At 35.5% G+C, this 27,969-nt stretch overlaps 1 protein-coding gene and 1 non-coding gene across 7 annotated transcripts in view; both read right to left on the reverse strand.

Annotated features, from left to right (window-relative positions):
* Window positions 1–284: 284 nt before the first annotated feature.
* The window catches only part of RAP1GDS1 (Rap1 GTPase-GDP dissociation stimulator 1), a 129,560-nt gene continuing 101,875 nt past the window's right edge, over window positions 285–27,969 (reverse strand). For 5 of the 6 annotated variants that reach the window (XM_010953558.3, XM_045515714.2, XM_045515712.2 and 2 more), the window contains 8 exons: window positions 25,240–25,383; window positions 24,657–24,788; window positions 23,361–23,495; window positions 22,262–22,387; window positions 19,802–19,941; window positions 14,208–14,334; window positions 10,488–10,616; window positions 285–1,999 (listed from right to left, as the gene is read on the reverse strand). In XM_010953558.3, the coding sequence (XP_010951860.1) occupies window positions 1,872–1,999; window positions 10,488–10,616; window positions 14,208–14,334; window positions 19,802–19,941; window positions 22,262–22,387; window positions 23,361–23,495; window positions 24,657–24,788; window positions 25,240–25,383 (1,061 nt within the window). In that variant the 3' untranslated portion in view covers window positions 285–1,871. The remainder of the gene's footprint in view (window positions 2,000–10,487; window positions 10,617–14,207; window positions 14,335–19,801; window positions 19,942–22,261; window positions 22,388–23,360; window positions 23,496–24,656; window positions 24,789–25,239; window positions 25,384–27,969) is intronic. The other variant, XM_045515713.2, reaches the window with a different exon arrangement.
* On the reverse strand, window positions 22,069–22,145 carry TRNAI-AAU (transfer RNA isoleucine (anticodon AAU)). The gene has a single exon. It is a non-coding gene; the product is annotated as a tRNA-Ile (tRNA).

Consider the following 27,969-nt stretch of genomic DNA (forward strand, 5'->3'; position numbering starts at 1 on the left):
TGAGGATAACTGGGTGCTCCTCAAACCATTAATACACTATTAAGGATAGGCTATTACTACAGACAGCTCCTACTATCAAAAAAAAAAAAATTCCCTGAAGTCAGACAAATATTTACATCTCAATTTCTCTAGCAGTCTATCTAGAAATAATTCAGGCAGGCAGCCGGGAGGTTCCATGGAAGTAGGGATTCATTCAGCAAACAGGTGCTGACCACCAACAGTGAGCAAGCACTCTGCCAGGAGCTGGAAATAAGTAAAATATACAAACAAACCAAATGATGCCATTACAGTTTAATATACTATTTATTTAGTTATGAATATGGACAGCCTATATTGCAACATTACAGATATCTTTCAAAACCTATAATAAAATAGAGCCCACTATCCAGCCCAGGAGAGGACAGTAAACAAGACCATTCTGACAGAGGAGCATTAAGCACTCACAGTATTAGTCCCGTTCTTGGACATCAAAGGGAACAGCCAAAAGGTTCTTTACCTCCACTGGGATGTTAACTTTCTTGAATTATAGCTGTTTCAGAGTCAAAAGTCCAGCTTCGGTCAGTCCGTTGAGATGTGCAGCATCTCACAGAGAGGAAGGAGCCCATCTTACCTTTCGGCCAGTAGTGGTCAGACTTGGGCACGGGAAGAGGCAGGTATGTCACAGGGGGTTTTGGTTACTTTACAAAGATTGTGTCCTAAAGCTCTAAAAACCCATTTGGTGGTGGTAGTGGCAGTGAAGAGTATATACTACATTTTGCCAGGGAGGTCTTCTCATCTCGAGCCTTGGCACTGTCACCTTTTCTGAGAGCCTTGAAGACGGACTGCAGTTCTCTGTGGGAAGTGGAGGTGGGGAACTAACAGCTACTGGTATGAGGCCATGTGCAGAGTGAACTGGACTGGCTACTATGGCTTTTATAACCTGCTTTCTTTAGATGAACATTTCTTAATATTTTTTTGTAAGTCCTGCTAGTTCTAATATAAGATTTAAAGAGGCAATGACCGGGAAAACATCTTACTTTCAAGCTGAATGATGAAAAACCGGGGGAAAAAAATCCATTCTCCAATGAGCTATACTCAGTTTTCTGAGTTGAAAGCAAATGCCAAGTGACTTTTAAAGACAAGTGTTGGACAATGATGATTAATTGATGGAAGAAATTCTGAGGTCAAACTGTACATACTGCAGAATCAAAAATACAGACAAAAAAAGATGTACTAGTGTAACAACATTCTTCAACCCCTTAGTTTCATGCTGAAAACCACCAATGTTTTCAACATCAGGCTACTGATGACTGGCAATTTCAAGCATCTACATAGGAAGGAGGAGAAACCATAGGGTAAAGAGTGAGAGCATTGGATTTTATTTAACTCTAGGTACCATGGTTTGACATTAGTAGGTAAGACTAATGAATGAGCAGCCATACAGATTTTTTGGTCACTGTGCTTTCCAAGCACCAATAAATGGAGCTATTTTTACTAGTCAATGCCGTCTTTAATAAGCTAGTCAGCTTCTGCTGCATTCTTGTTTCTAATTTACCAGTACATTATTATGTAGTTTACCCAGGATGAGGAGCAAGTCATTATGTAGTACCGAGTTTACATCATCATAGGACTACAACATGCACGTTCTACTCAATGTAGCTCAAGCAACAGGAATACAAGAAAACAGTTATTAGTGGAGACTCGTTTTGACAAATTCATGTGCACGCTAACAATGGGTTTAGAAATCTTATTGGGCAGGTACCTCCAGCAGTTCTTCAATTGGTATTGGAACATTACACGCATGCACAAGTGATATGGAAGAGGATGAAGCAGAAGAGGCAGCTGGATGGAGGACGAAAGGGAATCAGAAATGTATTAGGGAGGGGCCGTTCTCAGCTTTCCACAGCCAGTCTCTGCTCTGTGAGAGAGGCCTGCTGAGCAACGCTTTTGTTCTCATGACTGCGAAGTTTGGATACAACATCCAGAAAGGCCAGATCTTGTACTTCCTTGTGCAGAGGTTCTGGAAGACAGAAACCGGGTAACAAATATGCTTCTACTAGGCTGTTCTAATCTTACTATATACTCTATCCAAAATGCTTATTTAGATGATGCTGAGTTATAAAACTAGGACCAATTCTGGAAGAAGACGCAGCAATAGCCTAGAAATGTCATCTTTAGAGATATCTTAGGATAAAAAAAAAAAAATCAGAGACCCATTACTTGTCACAGTTATATAAAACTAAATCAGATGTCAATCAAGTTCTATAAGGTTGATTAAGGTAGTGAGTTATAATTAAACATAGCACAGTGTATGATCTCAGGGTTCAGCAATGTACCCCTTGACCCTACCATCAGTTTCATCAGTTCAGATATGAAGTTCAATACTTATAGGAAAATCTTAGATCTGTTTCAGATTAATTAATTTTGTGGCAAATAAAATGGTTATACTCCATTGTGTGAAAGCAGGCTCCTTTTTTAGATTTCCTATCTTCCTCGTTTTGGTTTTCTTGCTCTATTTAACCTTAATTACAGTAAAATACAGGGCTGCTTTTAAGACTCTGAGAAGTGATATATGGGAAGACTTAAGTCTAATAACTTTAATGTAATCAGCGTCCTTTAAACTGATGTGTTTATTTTGATAAGACTGAGGAATAAAACCAGAACTACTGTTTTTAGCAGAAATAGAAAAATTCATCCTAAAATTCCATCCTTAAGATGGAATCTCAAGGCATTCTTGGATATCCAAAACAATCTTGAAAAAGAACAAAGTTGGAGGTCCCACTTCCTAATTTCAAAACTTACTACAAAGCTACAGTAATCAATCAAAACAGTGTGGTGCTGGTATAAAGACAGACTGACAGAATAGAAAGCACAGAAATATATAATCAAATAATTTCAACAAGGATGTCAAGACCATTCAATGAGAAAAGGACAGTCTTTTCAACAAATGGTGCAAGAAAAAAAATGAGGTTGGACCCTTATCTTACAACACAAACAAAAATTAACTCAAAATAGACCAAAGACCTAAACATAACTAAAAGATTCTAAAAAAAAAAAAAAACTTAGCAGAAAACTTTATGAGATTAGGTTCAGTAGTGATTTCTTGGATATGTAACAAAAGGAGAAACAGATAAACTGGACTTCATCAGAACTAAAACTTCTGTGTATCCAGACACAATCAACAGAGTGAAAAGGCAACTCTTGGAACAGAAGCAAATATGTGCAAATCACATATATATCCAATAAGGATTTAACATACAGAACATATAAAGAACTTTTCCAACTCAGAGAACAACCTGATTGAAAAAACAAAGGACTTAACATTTCTCCAAAGAAGACAAGATATACAAATGGCCAATGAGCACACAGGAAGATCCCCAACATCATTAATCATTAGGGAAATGCAAATCAAAACACAGTATGATACTACCTGACACCCACTGGGATAGCTATTATCAAAACAGAAAATAATATTAGTGAGGATGTAGAGACTAGAACCCATGTGCACTTCTGGTGGGAATGTAAAATGGTGCAGCCACTGTGGAAAACAGTACAGTGGTTCCTCAAAAAATTAAACAGAACTACTGTATGATCCAGCAAATCCACTTCTGTTTACATATGCAAAATAACTGAAAGCAGGGACTTGAACAGGTATTTGTGTACCCAGGTTCATAGTGGCATTATCCACTATAGCCAAAAGGTGATAATAGCCCAAATGTCCATTGATGGGTGAATGGATAAACAAAATATTTTTTCATTCAGCCTTAAAAGAAATGGAATTCTGACACATGCTGCAACATGGATGAAGACAGATGCTAAGTGAAGTAAGCCACACACAAAAGGACAAATACTGTATGAGTCCACTTACATGGGGTACCAAGAGTAGTCAAACTCACAGAGACAGAAAATAAAATGGTAGATGCCAAAAGCTGGGGATACAGGTGATTAGGGAGTTATTGTTTAAAGAGTACAGAATTTCAGTTTGGAAATAAGATAAAGGTCTGGAAATGGATGGTGAGGAGAGTTGCACAATGATAGTAAGAGACTTAACCATTTTTAAGTGTATAGGTCAGTGCATTAAGATCACAAATTATATGTATATTTTACATTAAAAAATGCTTGAACAATTACGAATATGCTTGAAACAAGTAAGAAAAACTGAGTTTCAGCAAGGAAAGAGAAAATGTAAAGAAGAGAGTAGACTGAAAACTATTTTACCTGAAATAGAAAACTCGAGAGGCTCAACAACAGAATGGAGAAGAAACAATCAATGAACTTAAAGACAGAGCAACAGAAATTAATCTGAACAGAGATAATAAACTGGAAAAAAAAATGAAAAGCCTCAGTCACCTGTGCTATATAACTAAAGATCTCACATTTGTGTCATTAGAGGTCTCCAAGGAGAAGAGAAATAGGGTGGGACTAAAAAAGTACCTGGAGAAATATGGTTAAAAACTTTCCAAATTTAGCAAAAGACATGAGCCTACATATTCAAGAAGCTGAGCAAAACTTAAATGGATAATCCCAAAGAGATGCATGCCAAGACACATCATAGTCAAACTTCTGAAAACTAAAGACAGGAAAAAATCTTGAAGCAGAAATGACACCTTGCCTACAGGGGAACGACAAATAGGGAGACAGTGGATTTCTCTCAAGAAGCCATGGAGGCCAGAAGAAAGTGGTACAGCATTTTTCAAGTTTTGAGGAAAAGAACTGTCAACCTAGAGTTCTAACACAGAATATTTTTCAGAAATGAAGAACAAATCTACATATCCTGAAACACAATGAATAAGTGAAGGAATAATAAAGGAAATGAGAATTTGTCACAAGCAGATCTCACCTAAAACAATGGCTAAAGGAGTTCTCTAAACAGAAAGGGAATGTTTAAAAAAAAGAAACTTGTAACATCAGAAAGAAAGAACAGATACAGCAAAGATGTAGATAAATACAGTACTTTTTCCTTATCTCAAGAGTTCTCTGGATTATGTTTGATGGTTGAAAACAAAAATGGTAACATTATCTAATGTGGTTCTAAATGTATACAAAGGAAATATTACTAATTTGAAACCCTTTGCACCCCTATGTTCACTGCAGCAATATTCACAAAAGCCAAGATATGGAAGCAACCTAAGTGTCCATGAATGGATAAAGACACTGTCGTTTATTTATACAATGGAGTATTAGTCAGCCATAAAAAAGAATGAAATCTTGCCACTTGCGACAATATGGCTGGACGTCGAAGGCAGTATGCTAAGTGAAGTAAGTGAGACAGAACAAGACAAATACCATATGATCTCTTGTATATGTGGAATCTAAAAATCAAAAACCAAGCTCACAGATACAGAAAATAGACTGGTGGTTGCAAGAGGCAGGGGGTGGGAGTAGAAGAAATGTATAAACTATTTTTTCTTTTAGTTTAAATAAATTGAATAAAGATTTTATACAATGATCATTTAAAAAAACCTCAAAATAGTAAATTATTTTTGCTTACTGATTAAACACCACACAAACCTTTTGTTTCCCATTACTCCAATTTGAGTTTCATATCACAGTAACAAAAAACTTACTGGTAAATTAGTATTTCTATTTTTCTCTAACTGTGCATTATTTTAAAAAATGGCTCTGGAAAAATCCACATAATACCCCAAGAAAAATCTTCCCTAACTAAAGATTTAACACAAGAGTATCTTGACCATTTATTGGTCAATCTGAGAATGGAAAAACTCTTTGTGAAGGAGAATTTTATCATTCAATGGGTTGCCCAAGCAGGATTTGTGGAAAATATCAGAAATCTCCTCAAAGAATACAAGCAAAGCAGAGCTTACTGGGGCGCTGGTCGGCATAGAGCACAAACACTACCTAGGGCAGTGTAGACAGAGCCACAACAGCAACATCTGAAAAGATGACGGGTGCCTCAAGCCAAGGGCTTCCAGGATTACAATTCCTTTGTCAAAGTGGACCCTGCTGCAAAAACAGATGCATCAAGCCACCATGACCTGATGCCACTACACAGTCCATTCATTTAACTCCTTGTTCTGTTCAAAGCTCATCAAGCAACCCTCGATGCCTGTCTGCCCTGCGGGAGTCAGTGCACCAGACATGTGCATGGGGGGTGTTCTGAGATCAGGGGCAGTCATACTTCTCATTATAAATGAGTAAACTACCATTCTGGTTTTGTACTTGGATACGGTGAGCCCACCCCAGGAGACAGGTCCACCTTTATTTATATGCACAAAATGAGGCATGTGAACCTGCTCACAGTTGACAGCTGAACCTCAGGCCTTGGTGAAAGCACCAAGCCACTTAGGAACCCAACCCCACCCACCAAGACTTAGTTCCGGAAGTGCTTTCCCGAAACTGCCCTCTACTGCCCACAACTGTAGTTGTCACCATCACCTTGAAAATGCCTGTCCCAGGAAAATGAAGAAATTACAACAAACAAAATAGAAATACAGAATATCATACGAGAATATTATGAAAAACTATATGGAACCAAACTGGATAACCTAGAGGAGATGGACAAGTTTCTGGAAACATACTGTCCACCAAAACTGAATCAAGAAGAATCTGAACACTTGAACAATCCGATCACTAGAAAGGAAATAGAAATAGCAATTAAAAACCTCCCTACAAATAAAAGTCCAGGACCGGACGGCTTCACCGGGGAATTCTACCAAACATACAAAGAAGAACTCATACCAGTCCTTCTCAAACTCTTCCAGATGATTGAAAAGGAGGGAATACTCCCAAACTCATTCTATGAAGCCACCATCACCCTGATACCAAAACCAGGCAAAGACACTACAAAAAAAGAGAATTATAGGCCAATATCACTGATGAACATAGACGCCAAAATCCTCACCAAAATTTTAGCAAATAGAATCCAACAACACATAAAAAAGATTATACATCATGACCAAGTGGGGTTCATCCCAGGGACACAAGGCTGGTTCCACATATGCAAATCAATCAATGTAATACATCACATCAACAAGAGAAAGGACAAAAACCACATGATCATCTCAATCGATGCAGAAAAAGAATTTGATAAAATTCAACACCCATTTATGATAAAAACTCTCGCCAAAGTGGGTATAGAGGGAACATATCTCAACATAATAAAAGCTATATATGACAGACCTACAGCCAGCATAGTACTCAACAGTGAAAAACTCAAAAGCTTCCCACTAAAATCTGGGACAAGACAAGGATGCCCACTATCACCACTCCTATTCAACATAGTCCTGGAAGTCCTAGCCACAGCAGTCAGGCAAGAGAAAGAAATAAAAGGGATCCAAATTGGAAAAGAAGAGGTAAAAGTGTCATTATATGCTGATGACATGTTACTATATATAGAAAACCCTAAAAGGTCCACACAAAAGCTACTAGAGCTGATTGAAGAATTCAGCAAGGTAGCAGGTTACAAAATTAACGTTCAAAAATCAGTTGCATTTCTTTACACTAATGATAAATCAACAGAAAAAGAAAGTAAAGAAACAATCCCCTTTAAAATAGCACCCAAAGTAATAAAATATCTGGGAATAAATCTAACCAAGGAGGTGAAAGAATTATACACAGAAAACTATAAACCATTGATGAAGGAAATTAAAGAAGACTTTAAAAAATGGAAAGATATTCCATGCTCTTGGATTGGAAGAATCAATATTGTTAAAATGGTCACACTGCCCAAGGCAATCTACAGATTTAATGCAATCCCTATCCAATTACCCAGGACATATTTCACAGAACTAGAAAAAATCATAATAAAATTTATATGGAACCATCAAAGACCTAGAATTGCCAAAGCATTACTGAAGAGAAAGAAAGGCTGGAGGAATAACTCTCCCAGACTTCAGACAATACTATAGAGCTACAGTCATCAAGACAGCATGGTATTGGTACCAAAACAGACATATAGACCAATGGAACAGAATAGAGAGCCCAGAAATGAACCCACAAACTTTTGGTCAACTCATCTTCAACAAAGGAGGCAAGAATATACAATGGAATAAAGACAGTCTCTTCAGCAAATGGTGTTGGGAAAACTGGACAGCAGCATGTAAAACAATGAAGCTAGAACACTCCCTTACACCATATACAAAAATCAACTCAAAATGGATTAAAGACTTAAACATAAGACAAGATACAATAAACCTCCTAGAGGAAAACATAGGCAAAACATTATCTGACATACATTTCAAAAATTTTCTCCTAGAAGAAATAAAAGCAAGAATAAACAAATGGGACCTAATGAAACTTACAAGCTTCTGCACAGCAAAGGAAACCAGAAGTAAAACAAGAAGAAAACCTACGGAATGGGAGAAAATTTTTGCAAGTGAAACCAACAAAGGCTTGATCTCCAGAATATATAAGCAGCTCATACGACTCAATAAGAAAAAAAAATAAACAACCCAATCCAAAATGGGCAGAAGACCTAAACAAGCAATTCTCCAAGGAAGACATACAAATGATCAAAAAGCACATGAAAAAATGCTCAATATCACTAATTATCAGAGAAATGCACATCAAAACTACAATGAGGTATCACCTCACACCAGTCAGAATGGCCATCATTCAAAAATCCACAAATGACAAATGCTGGAGAGGCTGTGGAGAAAAGGGAACCCTCCTACACTGCTGGTGGGAATGCAGTTTGGTGCAGCCACTGTGGAAAACAGTATGGAGATTCCTCAAAAGACTAGGAATAGACTTACCATATGACCTAGGAATCCCGCTCCTGGGCATATATTCAGAAGGAATCCTACTTCAGGATGACACCTGCACCCCAATGTTCATAGCAGCACTATTTGCAATAGCCAAGACATGGAGACAGCCCAACTGTCCATCAACAGAAGACTGGATAAAGAAGAGGTGGTATATTTATACAATGGAATACTACTCAGCCATAAAAACCGACAACATAATGCCATTTGCAGCAACATGGATGCTCCTGGAGAATGTCATTCTAAGTGAAGTAAGCCAGAAAGAGAAAGAAAAATACCATATGAGATCGCTCATATGTGGAATCTAAAAAACAAAAACAAAAACAAACAAACAAACAAAAACAAAGAGTAAATACAGGACAGAAATAGACTCACAGACAGAGAATACAGACTTGTGGTTACCAGGGGGGGTGTAGGGTGGGAAGGGATAGACTGGGATTTCAAAATTGTAGAATAGATAAACAAGATTACACTGTATATCACAGGGAAATATACACAAAATGTTATAACTCACCGAGAAAAAATGTGACACTGAGTGTGTATATGTTGATGAATGACTGAAAAATTGTGCTGAACACTGGAATTTGAAACAACATTGTAAAATGATTATAAATCAATAAAAATTGTTAAAAAAAAAAAAAAAGAAAGAAAGAAAAGAAAATGCCTGTCCCTAACAAACGGGACCATTCATGTTCATCACTCCTCACCCAGCACCACTGCACTGTCCCTGCTTATTTCCTTCACAGCCTTGGCTTCCTCATCTAACAAATGGTAATAATAATAATGATAACCAACTTTGTGGACGAAATCACACAACTGTTAAGCAAAAAAAAGGTGAGGGATGACAGAGTGGAGTCAAAAACATGACCCAACAATATGCTGCCTACACTTCAAATTGAATGATACAGCAGACTGAAACTGAAAGGGAAGAAAAAGATATGTGAATTTTACTCAAAAGAAAGTAGGAGTAGCTAAATTAATATCAGACAATGTAGACTTCAGAGCAAAGTACCAGAGACAGGGAGGAACATTACATAATGATAGAAAGGTCAATCCACTAGGAGGGCACAGTGACCCTAAAGGGTGTATGTACCTATCAACAGAGCTGCAAAACATGAAGCAAGAATCTGACAGAACTGAAGGGAGATACAGACAAATCAACAATTGTAGCTGGAGACTTCAACACCCCTCTCTCAAAAACTGACAGAACCAGTAGAAAATCAGCAAGAATACAGAAAACATTAGTATCAAACAAAAGGATCTAATTGACATTTATAGAACTCACCACTTGATAACAGCAGGATATATGTTCTTTTCAAGTGTCCACGGAACATATACCAAGATATGCCAATGAGTTCTTGAACAAATTCCTTAGTTAATATCATGGTATACAAAATCAGAACTTGTTCTTTATATAAAATAATATTTTAGGGTTAATGAAACTTAAAGGTAAACTTTTTTAACATTGATTTTTGTTTGCTATATAATACTTTCTATTATTAAGAATCTTTTTTGGGGGGTGGTAATAGCTCAGTGGAAGAGTACCTGCCTAGCATACAGGAGGCCTGGGCTCAATCCCCAGGACCACCACTAAAAATAAATAAACCTAATTACCCCCTCCCCCCCACCAAAATCCTTGGCGAATATTTGCAAGATAAAAGGAATCCTGTATCTTCCATAAACTAATTTCTAATGCCTTTTAAACCCAAAGCAACCATTATTATTATTTTATATTTAATGTCAACTGTACGTTGATGAATATCAAATGACAGAAGAAATACTTACCAGACCCCATGAGAGCACAGATCAGGACCATGGAATTGTATTTGATTTCAGGAGCACTTCTCTCATCTGCTAGCAGTCTGTGTAAAATCTGTACAAGTTTGGCACTTTCTAGATCCTTCTCAGCAGTGCCTGGAACATGAAACAATTAAAGTATCAGTTACATTCACTGTGTATGAACCTGATACAATCTGGCTAAATACTGCTTCCCTTTCTAGAAGCTGACCATGTGAAACCTTCCAAAAGGGACTGATAATAATAATGACGTAGATAAAGAGTATTAAATTCAGGCCTTGTTAAAAGGGTAGATAGATCTAAATTTCAATAGACATTTCAGGAGATTGGGCTTAAAATTCAATATTAAAATATTCCTTTAAATATGAGGCAATTAACCTCTATTACGAAAACTGTTAAACATACAAAAGAAGAAGAAGATGATATGATACACTTTGTCACCATCTTCAAAAATTATCATGGCCAATCTTGTTTCCTCTGTCTCTAGTCTTATCCATCTACTCTCACCCATCCCAAATTATTTTGGAGCAAATCCTACAAATCACATAATTTCCCCCATGTGTATTTTAGTATGTATCTTTGAGATAAGGTCTCTGCAATTCCCATCAAAATCCCAATAGGATTTTCTATAGAAAACAGGCATGTACTACAATTTATATGGAAAGCCACTGGCCCTGGAAAAGGTAAAAAAAAAAAAAAAAAAAAGATCTTGATAAAGAAGAATAAAGTGGGAGGAATTCCTCTACAAGGTATGAAGGCTCACTGGACAGCTACAGTTAACAAGACGGTGCCAAACAGGTGGAGAGACAGGTAGGCTCATAGGTCAAAGGAACTGAAAGAAGACCCGACAAACAGACCCACACAAATGTGCTCTACAGACTTTAGACAGAGGTACAACATCAGATCAGTGGAGGAAAGACAGCCTTTTCAACAAATGGTGCTGGAGCAATTATATAACCATAGACAAAACACAAAAAAACGATGCCTGACCTAAACCTCACATCTTATATAGATATTAACTCAAAAAGGATCACAGACTTAAATGTAAAATATAAGACTATAAGCCTTTTAGAATTCTCAAAACTCAATAGTTAAAAAAAAATGGAAAATGGGCAAAAGACATAAATAGGCATTCACCAAGGAATATATACAGATGGCAAATAAGTATATGAAAAAATGTTCAACATCATTAGCCATTAGAAAAATGGAAATTAAAACGAGGTATCACTACATAGCTATGAGAATGGCTAAAATTTTAAAAAATAGTGACAATACTAAATATTGGTGAAGATACAGAGAAAACGAGATCACTTATACAGCACTGGTGGGAATGAAAAATGCTACAGCCGTTCTGTAAAACAGTTTGTCAGTTTCTTAAAAGATCAAACATGCAGTTACCATACCATCGAGAAGTTATCTTGTAACTCCTAGGCATTCTTTAGAGAAATGAAAATTTATGTTTACACAAAATCCTATACATGAATGTTCACTGCAGCTTTATTTTTAAGTCCCAAAGTGGAATCAGCCCAGATGTCCTTCAATAAGTGGAAGGTTAAACAAACTGCAGTACATACATATCACAAAATACTATTCAGAAAGGAGGAGTGAACAATTGATACATAAAACAAATCAGTAACTCTTTAGGAAATTATTCTGAGGAAAAGAAGCCAATTCAAAAAGGTCAAATACTGTATAATATTTTTGAAATGAAAACATTTTAGAAATGAAGGATAGATTGGTAGTTTCCAGGGATTAGAAACAAGGAAGGGGGAGGTGGATGAGTGTGGTTGTAAGTGGAGGATCCTTGTGGTATTAGAACTATTCAGATATACCTCCACGGGTGATAAAACTATGAACTTTTAAACACAAATGAGTACAAGTATAACTCGGCAAGTCTGTCTGAATAAGATAGGTAAATTGTATTAGTGGTTGAGATGTTACACATATGTTTTGTAAAATATTACCATTGGGAAAAGCTGGGCAGAGTGTATAAAGGATCTTTCTATATTATTTTTTATAACTGTATGTGAATCTACAATTAATAAAAATATATAAGGACTCAAAATACTGCTCTAATATTTTCATCATACACAAAATTTATAATTCCTTAATCATATCCAACAGCTGGTAAGGATGCAAGTTGGAGAAGTATGATTTTCAAAGTGCACTATACATTAAAAAGGTAGTATGGCCTTATTTTTAAATCTTAGGCTCAAGGAGCCTAGGAAACATGAGGTAACAACAACAAATGTGATTATGTATTGTCAGTTCCATGGTAAGGTGACCAGACCCAGGCAAATACTCAGCTATCAGGAAGCCTGTTTAGGAGACACTAGTTATGAAGGGCATAAAACCAGATTTCCCCTAGGATGGGAGGCCAAGGATGTTCTGAAATTGCTCTATCACTTTAAGCCATTTAAAAAAATCAAGCCCTGAACCCAATTTGGTATTCAATGTTCTCACCAACTCTCACCTCTTCATCACAGCTCCCCCCACTTAAAGGTGTCTGGACTTCAGGACCGACATCCATAATCTCCCCAAACCATGGGATAAATCACCGAGTAGGCCAGGACTCGGACTGACCTCTGCAGCATCTCTAACCTAAATCAGTGACCAAAGTCACATACATTTTCTTGAAGTCTTTTATCTTTAAAATTCAAGAAAATTTTAAATCCTACTTATTTTTTTAAAAGTGTAAGTTGTTTAAAAATTTATAACCCTTTAAGAGGACAAAAATTCATATCTCTCATACCTGAAATCTGAGAGTGACAGAGTAAATCTGACAGTGGAGGAAAATATACCTTGTTTATCTTTTGGCTCCTGGGGATAAGAGTTGGTGGGTCCACTTGCCCCAGTGCGAAGATTATGCACATAAATCACCAATGGGAATTGAGGTGATCAGTTAGCAGTATTTACCCAAATGGCTCTGAACTGAATAGGACACGCCTAAGTCTATAGTCCTCTTCTGTGTAAGGCAGCCTGAGGCCTTTCCACAGGCTATGGGACTCTGATTGTCCCCAGCTGACTGTATCAGAGGTTGGTTCCTGAGACAAAGTTCCTACCCATAAGCTAAGATGCCTATAATCTAGCTTATCCTGAAGAATTCTGACCAACAGAGATGCTACTGATAGAGAGAAAAGGACTGAATCATTCAGACTTTGCTTTGGGGGAATTCTGAATGTAAAGTATACAGAAGAGTGACATAGAAGGTGAGAATTTAGAATGAAGGCAATGCTATGAAGCAACAGAAACCACAGTGACAGGGAGGAGGATATGAGCAAAAGAAAGAATGAGTAGTAGATACGGCAGCGAAGGTCTGGGTGTCTGGAAGGGCAGCAAACTCTAAACTTGATTTTGTATTCTATGTATTTTTTTATTTCTCCATGAGGCCTTCTGAAAATGTTTTCTGTATTTCCTAAGTGCCTATAATTTGAGATAACATTTAAGAGTGTCAAACTAACCTTAAAAAAAAAAGGAGTCAAACTAACCTTAAAGTACTGCCCTAAAAATATTACCTAAAGAACCACCAAAAGGGACAGCTGTGGTGATGCTCTGTAGAATATGATTTTCCATATACTCAGATATGGGTACAGACACACTGGCAAAATGTGTACAGTCAAGGTTCTGTCTGACCTCTGTTCCACTCCTGTGCTTCCTTTCATCCAAAATAAAAATAGGAAAAAACAAGTCTGTCACTGGGGTACTTACCCAATTCTAAAGCTGCTATTAGTGCCAAAGCAACAAGGGCTTCATTCTGCATTATTACATGTTCACTAGTTGCCATGGTAACTAGATGCTTGACGCCACCACTTTGTACAATGGTTTTAATTACATCCTACAATAAATATCACAGAATAATAAACTTTAATTTTAAAACATAAAGAAACTGCATTACAATCAGTCAATTCACTGTTGAGTGGTTTTCTGACAGTGTCCCCTATGAATCATTACATTTAGCCATAATTTTTTTCTTCACAGAAGAAAAGGAAAAAGCTTTTAGCTTTAAATAAATCCATCAAAAGGTGACAACTTTTAAATTACCTAGGTGAAAAAGACCACCGCAGTTCATATCAAGGAACAGAGTCCCAGAAGCTTCCAAAGTCAAAGAAATAAAGTGACATTGCCCCAAATGTTGACTTACCCACAAGATCAACAAGAAACTAAGTCTTGAAATAATTTAAAAAGTTCTTTTCTTTTTCACATTTGTAATATAACACCAGGTAGGTGTTCTCCAGATGCACTAGGTGAAGCTATTTATTTATTTACTTACTTACTTACTTACTTACTTACCTACTTACTTACTTACTTACTTACTTACTTACTTACTTACTTACTTACGTAGCTTTTAAAAACCATTGTTGGATCTGACAAAACTAGATTACATACAAAGGGACTTGAGCAGAACTTAAAATTCTGTCTCCCTCATTTTTCATGGTGCCTACGGTTCTGCCCTCTCCAACTGCAAAGGGAGCACTGGGCTCCAGACTCAAAAAATCCCAGCACCACCACTTTGAGCAAATTACTGAAGCTCTCTGCCTCTCAAAGAATTCACCTATAATAATGAGATAATGTAAGTGTATATCTCATAGGGTTTTGTTAAAATTACAATGTTACTACATGAAAAGCACAAAGGCTAGATTTTTTTTAAATGATCACTTTTTTTCTAGTACTCAGTTTTGTCTTCATCTCACTTCATCTAGTACTCGTTGTTGCCTTAAAACTCTTGGGCTAAATATGATTTAGTAGAAACTCTCAATTATGGAATATTTTAAAAGTAACTTTATTACTTTTCACTATTTTTAGTAACCTGAAGTAACCACTGGAATATTTTAAGTAGCCTGTCCCAGTTAGCTTCAATGATACAAAACTAACTGTAATTAGAAATATTTTTCAAATTAATTTGTTAAAATATTTGAAAAAGGAGTTCTTTTCTCCTTCTACCTTATGTAAATTTTTAAGAAAACTATTTATAGACAGTATCTTTGTTTTGAGCCCAGACTTGTTTAGTGATTAAACATTCTAAATCAATAGAGTCCAAGTACTGAGTTTTTTGGTGGCTGTGTTATAGCGTCTAATGTCTTTTCCCACCCACTTCTTCTAGAAAGTGAGAAACCATGTTTCAAAGCCTTTCTTAGTGAAAAGGAAGCCTCCCAATCCAGGCAACCCTCCGTATCTGTGGGTTCTGTATCTGCGGTTCTGAATCCATGGATTCAGCCAACCACGTACCAAAAATGTTTGGGGAAAAGATAACTCCCATAAAATTCCAAAAAGCAAAACCTGAATTTGTTGTGTGCTGGCAACTATTTAGTATTTACATTGTATTTACAAATATTTACATCGTATTTACAACTATTTACATCGTATTTACATTGTATTAGGTAATTTAGAGATGACAAAGTATATGGGAGGATGTGCACATATAAAGGACTTGAGCATCCACAGATTTTGGTACCTGAAGGTGTGTCTAGGAACCAGTTCCTCTCAGATACCAAGGGACAGCTATATACTGCGTACTCAGAGGCAGCTTATTTGAAACTGATATATAATTCTTAAAATTAGTAAAGAATTTTATAAAAATCACAAAGATTTTTGAGTCAAGAAGACCACAAAAGATTCACAAGATACATATGCAGTCACCTAGGAAGGTTCCTGGACTATCATTTCATCCTCCCGTTTGTGATTCACCCTAAAAAGTCCACTGTACTAGAAAGAAGGGAAAGGAATAAATGAAGAAAATCTGTACATCAGAAGTGAATACCACTACTACCCTTCAATCCAAGCATAGCTTTTTCCCACCTCACTTTTCTGAAAGAGATACCTGAGTATTTCCCTTTAAAATGTCTGCCCCCGCTCCTCCTACTTCAGTAAATGCTTACTGAGTAGCTTATGGTGTCACTCTGCCTGATAGAATGGAGGATAAAAAATAAATGCAGCCTTGTACTTGTGACATATGACAAAAGAGGATTATTACTATTGGTAGCTACCCTTTATGGAGCAACACCTACACCCAGGACACTGTACTGGGTAGCTTACAGACAACAGCTCATTTTCACCCTAGATAGTATCTCCAGTTTATAGATGAGGAAACTGAAGTTCAGATTGTTACATAATTTGCCTCAAGTCAGACAGTGATTAAATAGTGAAAAGCCAAGATTCAAATCCAGACAGTCTGACCACCAGGTCCTCATTTTTAACCATTTGTGGTCTATGCAAAAGTATATGTACTGAATTCATTATAGTGCCAAGCAGAGGCAGTCATTTAATGTGATTTCAAGAGGCTCTATGAATGTATTTTAAAGTTATGCTTTTAACTTCAAGACAAAAAATAGCACCACTCCATAGAACAAGAAGATTCATCTGGAGAATTACAAATAACTTTAACCAATACACTTCCAAAATTAATCCAGAGATTATTTTAACCTCTCTGAAACCATTTCATTTATAATAAGTAAATATATTTTATTTCATAATCCTATTTTTCAAGAAGTTTTTCTATAGAAGGCTAAATTTCAGTACATATATAACCAAGGCAAATTATCTATGTTAACAGTCTCACATATTTATCATTTATGGTCAATTTGCTCTTAATTGTTGAGATAAATCCAGCTAAAGACTTTGTTGAAAACATCAGTTACAATGGAATGTTTTGAGATAGGCTTGAATTTGAGATAATTTATAAGATTATAGGCTCATGTAGCTCCCGAATCACCTATCAAAACCTTTCTTTCTCAACAATCTATCATCAAAGCTCTCAGTCCAGGGTTTAAATAAATATTTGTTGGACGAATAAGCAAATGACTAAATACATTTGTTTAAGTATTTTTAGCTTGATAACTGATGAAGAATGTTTTACTCTTAAAGGTTAAGGAAAAGTACCCTGCTTTGACAGGAGGGAATTTTTATATTCATGGTGTAGAGGCAAACTATGTTTCTCAAGCTAGCTGCTTAGGAGCCCTAGCTGAGGACATGCTTTCAAGGCAAGATGTGAGTTTACCTATTGGCATAAGCAAGGAATACATTCTATATGGCCAAGATGCCTAAGCCAGGGTGAAACTGTGAATCAGTGCAAACTTCTAGAGTGCTGTACTCTAAGACAGATATCAGGGTGACTTTAAAAGGAGTAGAATCTTCAAAGTTTAAGAACAACACAAGGAGAGAGCCATGATTCACAACAGTTGGTTAAGAATCTACAGGAATGCAACAAATTTTACCTAATGTTTAATTACTTTTTAAAAGCTTATTCCATAGCATTTTCCAAAGTATTTCCAGTGGAATGTTAATAGGTGTCTCTTGCAAAAAAGACCCACAGTGAAACAGTTTGTGAATCAGTGAACAAATTAAAAGAAGAATTCCAAAGGCAAGTTAAGGGAATGAGCTATTTCCCTAACTAACCTGACCATAAAATCCTTTTTCTTTGTCGAACATTTCTTGGAGTTATTATTTGATGAAACATATTTTGAGAACTGCTGCTTGAAAGGAATCGCTGATTCCTTTCATGTTTGTTAAATTTAAAAATAATTTAATAATTCTAATCCAGAGGTCACACAAAGAACATACGTTGTATTCTTTTCATTGAAGCCTATGAATCAAAGTTCCAATTGCCTCTTAGCAGCAGTATAATCTCAATTGTAGTAAAGATATGTAAAGGAAAAAAACAGTCTATTTGGTACTGAATTGTAAAAAAGTTATAATGCAACTATAAATTTGAAACCCTATATTATTTCCAATTATTTTTTTATTACACATACTCATACCAACACCCACATCCCTACAAAGGTACCATCTAGTATTTCTCATGTTTTTTTCAAAAACCTTACATAGTTGATAGATGCTTAATGGGTACTTAAAAGTTTTTGACGGGGAGAAAATAAGAGATTAGATGAGGCAAAGGGAAACCTGTGATAAATGAAACTCACAAAAAAATCTCAAAACCCTCAGATCTCAATTTAATATTATAGCATTTGAATAGTTTTGGTTCTAAGACATGGTTGTTTAAGATGCTGGGATGCATCTAGCTACGGACACATTTTTGTGTCCACTAATGGTTTGGTTATATAATTGTTAGTTGATACTGAACTGATTTTATGAATTAATCAACTCTTCATTGGACTCACTGGCCTAACTACCACATGTAACAGAAATTTATCTTAGGGTTCCAAATCAGATGCCAAAACACGACTCCTATTGTAATACAGTTAATAGAATATACTGCTGTCAGTAAAAAAGTACAAACCTTTAGGCTACTCTGAGTGAAATAAGTAATAGGAAAGCCCTAATGAACAGCTGCTTTGCTCCACGGAAAGACGCCAAGAGATAACTTCTGATGGGGAGGAACATTCCTGTGGCCAGTCAGCTGGAATAGCTATTATGGTGAAGTCAATTATTTGTATGAAGGAGATTTACACAAGTCAAGGAATACCCTTATTTTTAAGCTTTTTCTCTTGCCATCTTCTTTTAATTTGTTCCATAAATAAATGAAAATAGCTCGTGGATTTTTAGTTCTAAACTGTCGTTCGTCTCACATACAATCAGTTGTAAACAAGTGAAATGGTCAAAAGGGTCACTTCAAAAATGAGATTATAAAAAATAAAAGGTATCTAACTTGGATACTAAATCAGCTGCTGAACTGTTGGCCTGAGTTCCCACCACTGTGATCTTTAAAACAGTTCATTTTTTCATTCATTTCTTCCTTTCCTCAACAAAAATTTACAGGTGATTTACCACATACCAGACACATACCAGGCTGAACCCTGACAAGAGAATGGATTTCATCCAACTTTATGAGTTTGGGGCATCATCTACCATCCAGATATCATTTAATTTCTGAGTATCCGTGGCTTGCTGGGTCAGAGCGTGGCACACGGAAGATGCCTGACACAGATGCTGGTAGTGGTGGAGAACAACAGCACCCTCCACTGACTGAGTGCTCACTGTGTCCGGCGGCAGCTGAGCGCTCTGTCTATGTGATCTCATCGAATCATCCTCACAGCACTTTCATGTGGGTGTCATCCCAATTTTTATAGGTGAAGATACTGAGAAGTGAATACACTTGACCAAGTAAATTGCAGAGATATAATCTGAACTCATCTCTGCTTTGATTCCAAAGCGTTCCTCTTATCTATTATGGAGTAGAACTAAATTTTAAAAAGTTCAATCTTCAATTATTTTTTTCAGAATTGTGGATTAATGTATTTACACATGAATACATAAAAAAGGCAAGCTTATGATACAGGTCTATGATACTGGGTTTCCGAAAAGGCCACTGCAATGTTTGATGGTGAACGGTTTCCTCTAGGACTTACTTTTGATTTACTGTGTCGTATGAGGGCAGAGAGCAGTCTGTTTGACTCCCCCATCACACCAGCATGATCTTTGGCTTCACACCATTCCACCAAACGCTCCACTAATTTAACATTCTTTCCCAGTTGTTCAGCAGCTTCTGCTATAGAAAAGAAGGCAAACCACAAAGGAATGAATCACTGCTAGGCGATCAACTGAAATAACTGGTGGAAAATTACATGTCTAAAAAACATAACAATTTTATTAAAGCGAGAACTGCAAATATTCTGTTTCTGATGAACTATTGGGCTTTTTCTATCAAGCTGTGGACTTTCATACAAAATACAAAAACAAACAACTTTGTACTTGTTTGGTTCTGCCTGGCAGTCCATTAGTACTCTGGCAAACTATAATGAAGAGTTTTTATAAGGACACTAAGGAATCAATAAAGAGAAAGGTTTAGAATTCAGAAAGAAGTAAATAAATAAAACTAATTTCCAAGGAGTGATTTTCATTACTGTTGCTGTAAACAGAAAAAATGATCTCCCTGTTTGCAAAACAAATTTTACACAATTTTGACTATCACTGTATTGAATGAAACTTGATAATTTTGAAGACAGGCTGAAAATGGGTATGGAAAAAATGCTAAAACATAAAAGCCCCTCAAGAACTGCTAATAAATCAACCTAAAACCAAATTATATATACTGATAAAGAGAGATGCAATATAATTTCCATTTAAAGTCAATTATAACAAGTATGGAAATTAATGAACTGGGTTCCAAAACCAATCCCTATTGCCTTTTATTTGCTACTTACCTTCTTTTTTTAAAAAAACATTCGACAAAGGAGGCAAGAATATACAATGGAATAAAGACAGTCTCTTTAGTAAATGGTGTTGGGAAAACTGGACAGCAGCATGTAAATCAATGAAGCTAGAACACTCCCTTACACCATACACAAAAATAAACTCAAAATGGATCAAAGCCTTAAACATAAGACAAGATACAATAAACCTCCTAGGGGAAAATATAGGCAAAACATTATCTGACATACATCTCAAAAATGTTCTCCTAGGACAGTCTACCCAAGCAATAGAAACAAAAGCAAGAATAAACAAGTGGGACCTAATTAAACTTACAAGCTTCTGCACAGCAAAGGAAACCAGAAGTAAAACAAAATGACAACCTATGGAATGGGAGAAAATTTTTGCAAATGATGAAACCGATAAAGGCTTGATCTCCAGAACATATAAGCAGCTCATACAACATAAGAAAAAAAACAAACAATCCAATCCAAAAATGGGCAGAAGACCTAAACAAGCAATTCTCCAAGGAAGACATATAAATGATCAGTAGGCACATGAAAAAAATGCTCATTATCACTAATTATCAGAGAAATGCAAATCAAAACTATAATGAGGTATCACCTCACACCAGGCAAAATGGCCATCACTCTAAAGTCCACAAATGACAAATGCTGAAGAGGCTGTGGAGAAAAGGGAACCCTCCTACACAGCTGGTGGGAATGCAGTTTGGTGCAGCCACTGTGGAAAACAGTATGGAGATTCCTCAAAAGACTAGGAATAGACTTACCATATAACCCAGTAATCCCGCTCCTGGGCATATATCCAGAAGGAACCCTACTTCAAAAAGACACCTGCACTCCAATGTTCATAGCAGCACTATTTACAATAGCCAAAACATGGAAACAGCCTAAATGTCCATCAACAGACAACTGGATAAAGAAGATGTGGTATATTTATACTATGGAATACTATTCAGCCATAAAGATAACAACATAACGCCATTTGCAGCAACATGGATGTCCCTGGAGAATGTAATTCTAAGTGAAGTAAGCCAGAAAGAGAAAGAAAAATACCATATGAGATCGCTCATATGTGGAATCTAAAAAGAAAAGAAAAAAAAAAAAAGAACATAAATACAAAACAGAAACAGACTCATAGACATAGAATACAAACTTGTGGTTGCCAAGGGAGCAGGGGGTGGGAAGGGACAGACTGGGATTTTAGAACTTGTAGATACTGACAGGCATATGCAGAATAGATAAACAAGATTATACTGTATAGCACAGGGACATATATATAAGATCTTGTAGTAGCTCACAGCACAAAAAAAAATGTGACAATGAATATATGTATGTTCATGTATAACTGAAAAATTGTGCTCTCCACTGGAATTTGACACATTTTAAAATGACTATAACTCAATAAAAAAATGTTTAAAAAATTGGGGGAGGGGTAATTAGGTTTAATTAATTAGTTAATTAAATGGAGGTACCGGGGACTGAACCCAGGACCTCATGCATATTAAGCATGCACTCTACCACTGAGCTATACCTGAACCCCAGCTACTTATCTTTATGATTACATAATTCTGAAAGCTAAAAACAAATCCTTTTTCAACTAGAGGCACATTAAAACTATTATACCGAAAATGCACCTTGGGAAAGCATTTCATTTACCTTGTGCATCTATTAACATTCTCAGTGTTCCTAGAAGTTTGAACTGAACCGGCGGCATTTCAGATTTAAGGAATTTCAAAACTGCCTCTGTGACTCCAGCTGATAACATCTTTGCTTTATTTACAACTGGAGAGAGAGAGAAAGACTGTGGTTAAAATGGTATTAGCATTCTAATACAATTGATATAATATATAATTATATTGATATAATCATTCAATTTAATACACATTTACTGAATGTCTTATTATCATCAAGGCCTAATGTTGTATTTTTCTATTTAAAAACCAATCTTGTTACTTTTCTGTAAATTTTAAGAATGGGATTGGGGTGGGAGGACCAGAGGTAAGTATCCTGTTTGTCTACAGGAGCACTACATACAAAATTACACTTACTGGCTTTTAAATCTAATCATAAAACAAGTAAGGAAATCTGACAATGTTGCCTTCTTATTTACAAAAAGCACAATTCCTCAACTTAAATAAACTTTTTTTACCTCTGTCCTTGACCCAACTGTGTTAACAGATACTATAGATGTTAATAAATAATACTAATCTGCTACATGAACCAAACTGATTTCCTATAGATTTCATTTTCATATAGTATACACTATTTCACCTAATCAGAAATTTATCTTTAGAAAGTAGAACAATGAATAGTTTTAACTATATCCTGTGTTATTCCCCATGATGATATGATTGAAAAGCCTTGTAATCCAAAAGGACACATTGGGGCTATTTTAAAACAGTGTACGTCTGCTGGTGGGGGGAAAAAAATCTTTAAAAGTCATTCTTTAGGGGACTGTGTTAACTGATACCATTATCCTACCTCAACTGAAGATGCTTAAAAAAGCTTAAATATACAATATGATGAAAATCTAGGCATTCACAAAAGGTAATAAAATATTTGAATGATCTGAACAAAGATTATGCCTGTATAGTCTCAGAAAATTTATTTAACAAAAGATCTCCATTATTTAACAAAAGATCTCCATCTGATTCTTCTTTTCTTGTTCAGGGCAGGTCCACAAACATAAAGTAAATAACTTCCCAGAACAACAGATTTTTTTCTTACATAGCTGCCTCCCATTCTTAACTCTTACCTGGAATGGCTAGGTTCCTGAGGGCACTTAGTGCTGCATGCTGTACAGTTACGTTTCCATCTTCTACATGTCTGTCCAGTAAATCCATAAGTTTTTCTACAATTCCATTGTCTACCATATGGATACAATTTCCATCTGAACAACAACAACAAAAAATACTTTTTTCCCTCTTTACAAATCTCTCTATATATTTTTTTAAATGGATGCCTGCCCATTAACTACATTAGGGAAATAAAATGAATTCTATCTCTTTCTCCCGTCAGATTTATAGATTTGTTTTGTTTGTTTACTGAGTAAGAAGTCTGATTATAAGATTCTTAATACAGATAACATTTTTTTAAAAATCTGAAAATTGGCCAAAAACGTCTCTAGCTGAGATCCTGATAATATATCAGAAGATAAGTAAGTAGAAACCACATGCTTAACACATCCTGCAACGGTTTCCATTTATAGTGAAGTGTGCCAGCGTTCTGCCAACGTTACAGTGACAGTACTCTACGTTTTGTTATCATGGCTGATATTTAAGTTGTTTTTTAAAGACAGAATTTTTTAAACATTTATAAAACGAGAGATTATTATAATGAACTACTATTTACCTTACATTTAGCTTCAATAATTATCAATATTTTGCCAGTCTTTATTTCATCATTGAGGGGTTAATGATGGTCCCCAAAAGGAAGGAAGGAATAATGGAATAACATGCTTTAACAGCAGTTCATATTCAAATAAAATCAAATAAAAACCAAAAACAACCCATATTTCCTAGACACAGTGTTAAGTTTCTAGAATGAATAGCAGAAGTGTCAGACTTAAGAAATATACACGGAGGCCTGGTGACTCTGAAATATTATTTAAGTAAATATGTGGTCCTAAATCAGAGGATAACCCACACTTAAATTTTGTAGGCATAAAAGTATAAATTGAGGCACAGTAACGGTACAAAGACTACTCAGATTATTAAATCCAAAATAAAATCATCAAGCAAAAGAGCATATCCTCCCAGATCAGATGTATGTTAGAATGAGACCCAAGTTTACTAATCTCTGAAGATAGAGCACTCAGAAGGCCTGAATTCATGATCACTGTTCATGACCTTTAAACTATCAGAACTTAGTTGAACTGCATTAAGTAAGTAATTTGTGTGGAAAGTTACTAAAAGTACTCCAGATTACTGAAAAATCAAGCTAGCAGCACACACAAATACTATGTACACTTCTGAACTGTTCCAGGTTACAGCAAAGCAAAAATTAAAAATATAGAATGTCTGATTTAATAAGGTTGAACTGATATGCTTACCATTTCTGGCAAAATTTGCAATTGCCAGTGCTCCAGCAAGCTGTAGCTGGTGGTTGTTTGATGGAATCCAAGACAGTACCTTTTGAAACACATTACCTTTTCCTCCTTCAAATAATTTCTGCATGGATTCATCTGGAGGTAAATGAAACAGATATAAGGAAAATCATTAGGGGTAACACATCCATATTCCTAACTGAAGATCCAATTGGGAAATTACATACTGTATAATCTATAATTCATAGAGGGAAAAGTAATTACTCTTTTTATAATAAACTTTTAGAAGAGACTGGACAAAAGAGTTTAGTCTAAGCCCCAAGTAGCCATCTAGCTAGCTTATAGTCCTTTGGTGCCAAAGTCCTCTTCTATATGACAACTCTTTAAATATTGGAAGATTTACTCTTTTCCAGGTTCATTATCCCTAGTTCTCTTCCTGATGTGTTTAAGACTTCAAAATCATCACATCAACGGGATTAAATGTCATAGTAAAATGAGAAAATGCCTAATACCGTATTTATAAAAGAGACAATAAATTAAAAAAAAATCTGACAACTATGTTCTTTGGTCAGCATAAATTACAACTCACCTCCAAGAAGTAATAAAACCATTAGATCTGAAGCTGTTTTGAGCTCAGCAATATCTTCTTCTTTGTCACTATCCACTTTCTGCTGAACAATCTCTAGTAGACATTCTACCAGGCCTGCTTCAACTAGCTGCAGTTTAATAGCATCTAAAGAATAAGGTGAATAAAATAAACAGAATTTGAGATGAAACAGGAGTTTTAGTATAAACAAATGATTCATAGTGAAGAATTATAAAACACCAAGAAAGTGCATGATTTAGATAACACACCTTTGAAGATTTGAGTTTCAAAAGGAAATATCTGACACTGCAGCTTAAATACACAAAGCTTTACTTCATTTTTCCATTTGAAATTATGTCACCTTTCACAATGTCTGGCAGCACCTAAACAAACTGATTCTCAGCTCTGAAGGCGAGTAACATCACTCTGATGTTTTTCTAGATAGTACCCTTATGTTTAAAAAACAATATATAAAATATCTGAAACTGTTTAAAATAAAACACACATACCTGTTACATAAAGTTAAAATATATCCAGTTAACAGAGTTTACAAAGTTATAGAAACTTGTTGAATACAAAGTTGCTGAAAAGAGCTTTGAGTAAATTTCAAAGTATATCACAAGTATGTACATTCATATTTGCATGAATGTTATTTTTTTAAGGGCAGTTAATTAATCTGTAACTTTCTGAAACTGAAAAGTCATGTCTTAAAAAAGGGCTTCAGTTTTTCATTAATTTGCAGCTTTCTTTGGTGATGGGTACATGGTGGTTCATTATACTATTATTCTTTCTACATCTGAACAGGTTTTAAAATTCCCATAATAAATGTTGAAAGAAAAAATAACTTCCAAGTTTTCTGATGGATAACTAAGGAATTTTAAAGACAGAATTTAAACCCCAATTACATTTAAAAACATTATCTTCATAGCAAACTCTACTCGTCTATCAAATCAATATTGTTTACACTTCAATATCTTAAATATTCTTTCATTATAGAACTTACTTCATTGCAGATTTTATATTCACATCTGTATCTGTCTCCCCTATTACAGCAAATATTCTACCTCATTCACTTTTGTATTTTAATCTAAATTGGCCTACTTAAATGTTTTGGGTGTATTTGATACTGCTTAAGATAAATGCTGATCAACTGACCTTAAAAAATTTCTGTGTAGCCAATGTATTTCTAATTTAAATTTTATTTTTAAGCTGGATTTTATTTTAGTCTTTGGTTTCCCTAAGCTGTATATGCACACATCTACAGCAATGACAATTTAGGCTTGTTATCTCATTCCTGAGACTTTTTCTTTTGGACAATTTTAATGTGTAAAAATTCAGCTTTTTTTTCTATCACCAGGACTACTGATCTTCTTTAGAATATTATTTCAGAATACACAGAATATTCAACCTGGAATATTTTTTTAAAAGGTACACTTGCACTCTGCCATGCTGAAAGTAGGGCGTTTCCTTGGTTACAGAATGATAGAACTAGAAATGTGTGGCGACTAGAATTGAAAGCCATGATGAAACAGCCTTAAAAATACAAAAAACCTTGAATTATACAAATCCCAATTTAAATGTTGGAATCACTCTCCATTGCATATAAGGAAAACCAAGGATGATATGCTAAGGATAGTTCAGAAACAAAGTTTTACAGGTATCATTCAATCCACTGCACAGTTATAAAACAGAAGTGAAGGTGGTGAAGGTGAAAACAGAAATAAAAAAATAAAAACCCTGTTATTATAAAATACTGCAAGGAAGGTTACAGGTCATTCTCTGGCATAAAACTGACTCAAGGTCACAATAAAAATTTCCCATTTGGCCAAATCGCCAAATGAGATGAAAAATAAATTTCTCCCTAAAGAATAAGATCCAAGGCATTTAGAAAATTTAAATGTGTCAAAATTAAAGTTTACAGATCTCTCCTCTCACACTTGGACTATAATCACACATATTTGTGGGAGGCTTAAATTGCCATATTAAAAAGGATTAGCAAGGCAGACAGCCCAGCACACATTTATCTATACCATTCTGCCAAAGGACATCTATCTTTATCACCACTGTTTGCATATATAGATATATGTGTATATGATTGTGTATGTATACGTATTTTAAAAACTTTTCTAAATGATGAAAAAAATCCCACAAAAGCAGACAAGTACATTAAGTATACATTACACTTAATCAATTATTATTAAGCAAATAACCATGTAACTGCCACTTAGATCAAGAAATTCATTGCCAACAAGGAAGCCCCTTCATACATTCATTTTTCCTATCACAAATCCCTCCCTCACCCCTTTCAAATCTCTACCCTGACTTTTATGGTAATCACATCCATACTTTCACTGTTTCATCAACCAACCATCCCTAAAAACTACAGTGTAATTTTAGCTTTTCTTGAATTTTACACAAATGGAATCTTATAATATGTATTTTTCAGTGCTGACTTTTTCCTTTTAATACGTTTCTAAGATTCATCTACACTCTTGGGTTATGGCTGTCTTCATCCCTTCTCATAACTGTATTATTTTTTCCATGATATGAATATACTATGATTTATTTATCTTACTGTAAATGGGTATGAGTTGTTTCCAATTTTTCGTTATTATAAATAATGCTGTTATGAGCGTTCTTGTAATGGCTCCTGGTGCACATGTGCTTGTTTCTGGGTACACACCTAACAGTGAAATTGTTGGATCACAGGAACAGGCTGTCTCCAGCTCAGTA

The sequence above is a fragment of the Camelus bactrianus genome, chromosome 2 (assembly GCF_048773025.1).
Source record: "Camelus bactrianus isolate YW-2024 breed Bactrian camel chromosome 2, ASM4877302v1, whole genome shotgun sequence".
Lineage (NCBI taxonomy): Eukaryota > Metazoa > Chordata > Mammalia > Artiodactyla > Camelidae > Camelus > Camelus bactrianus.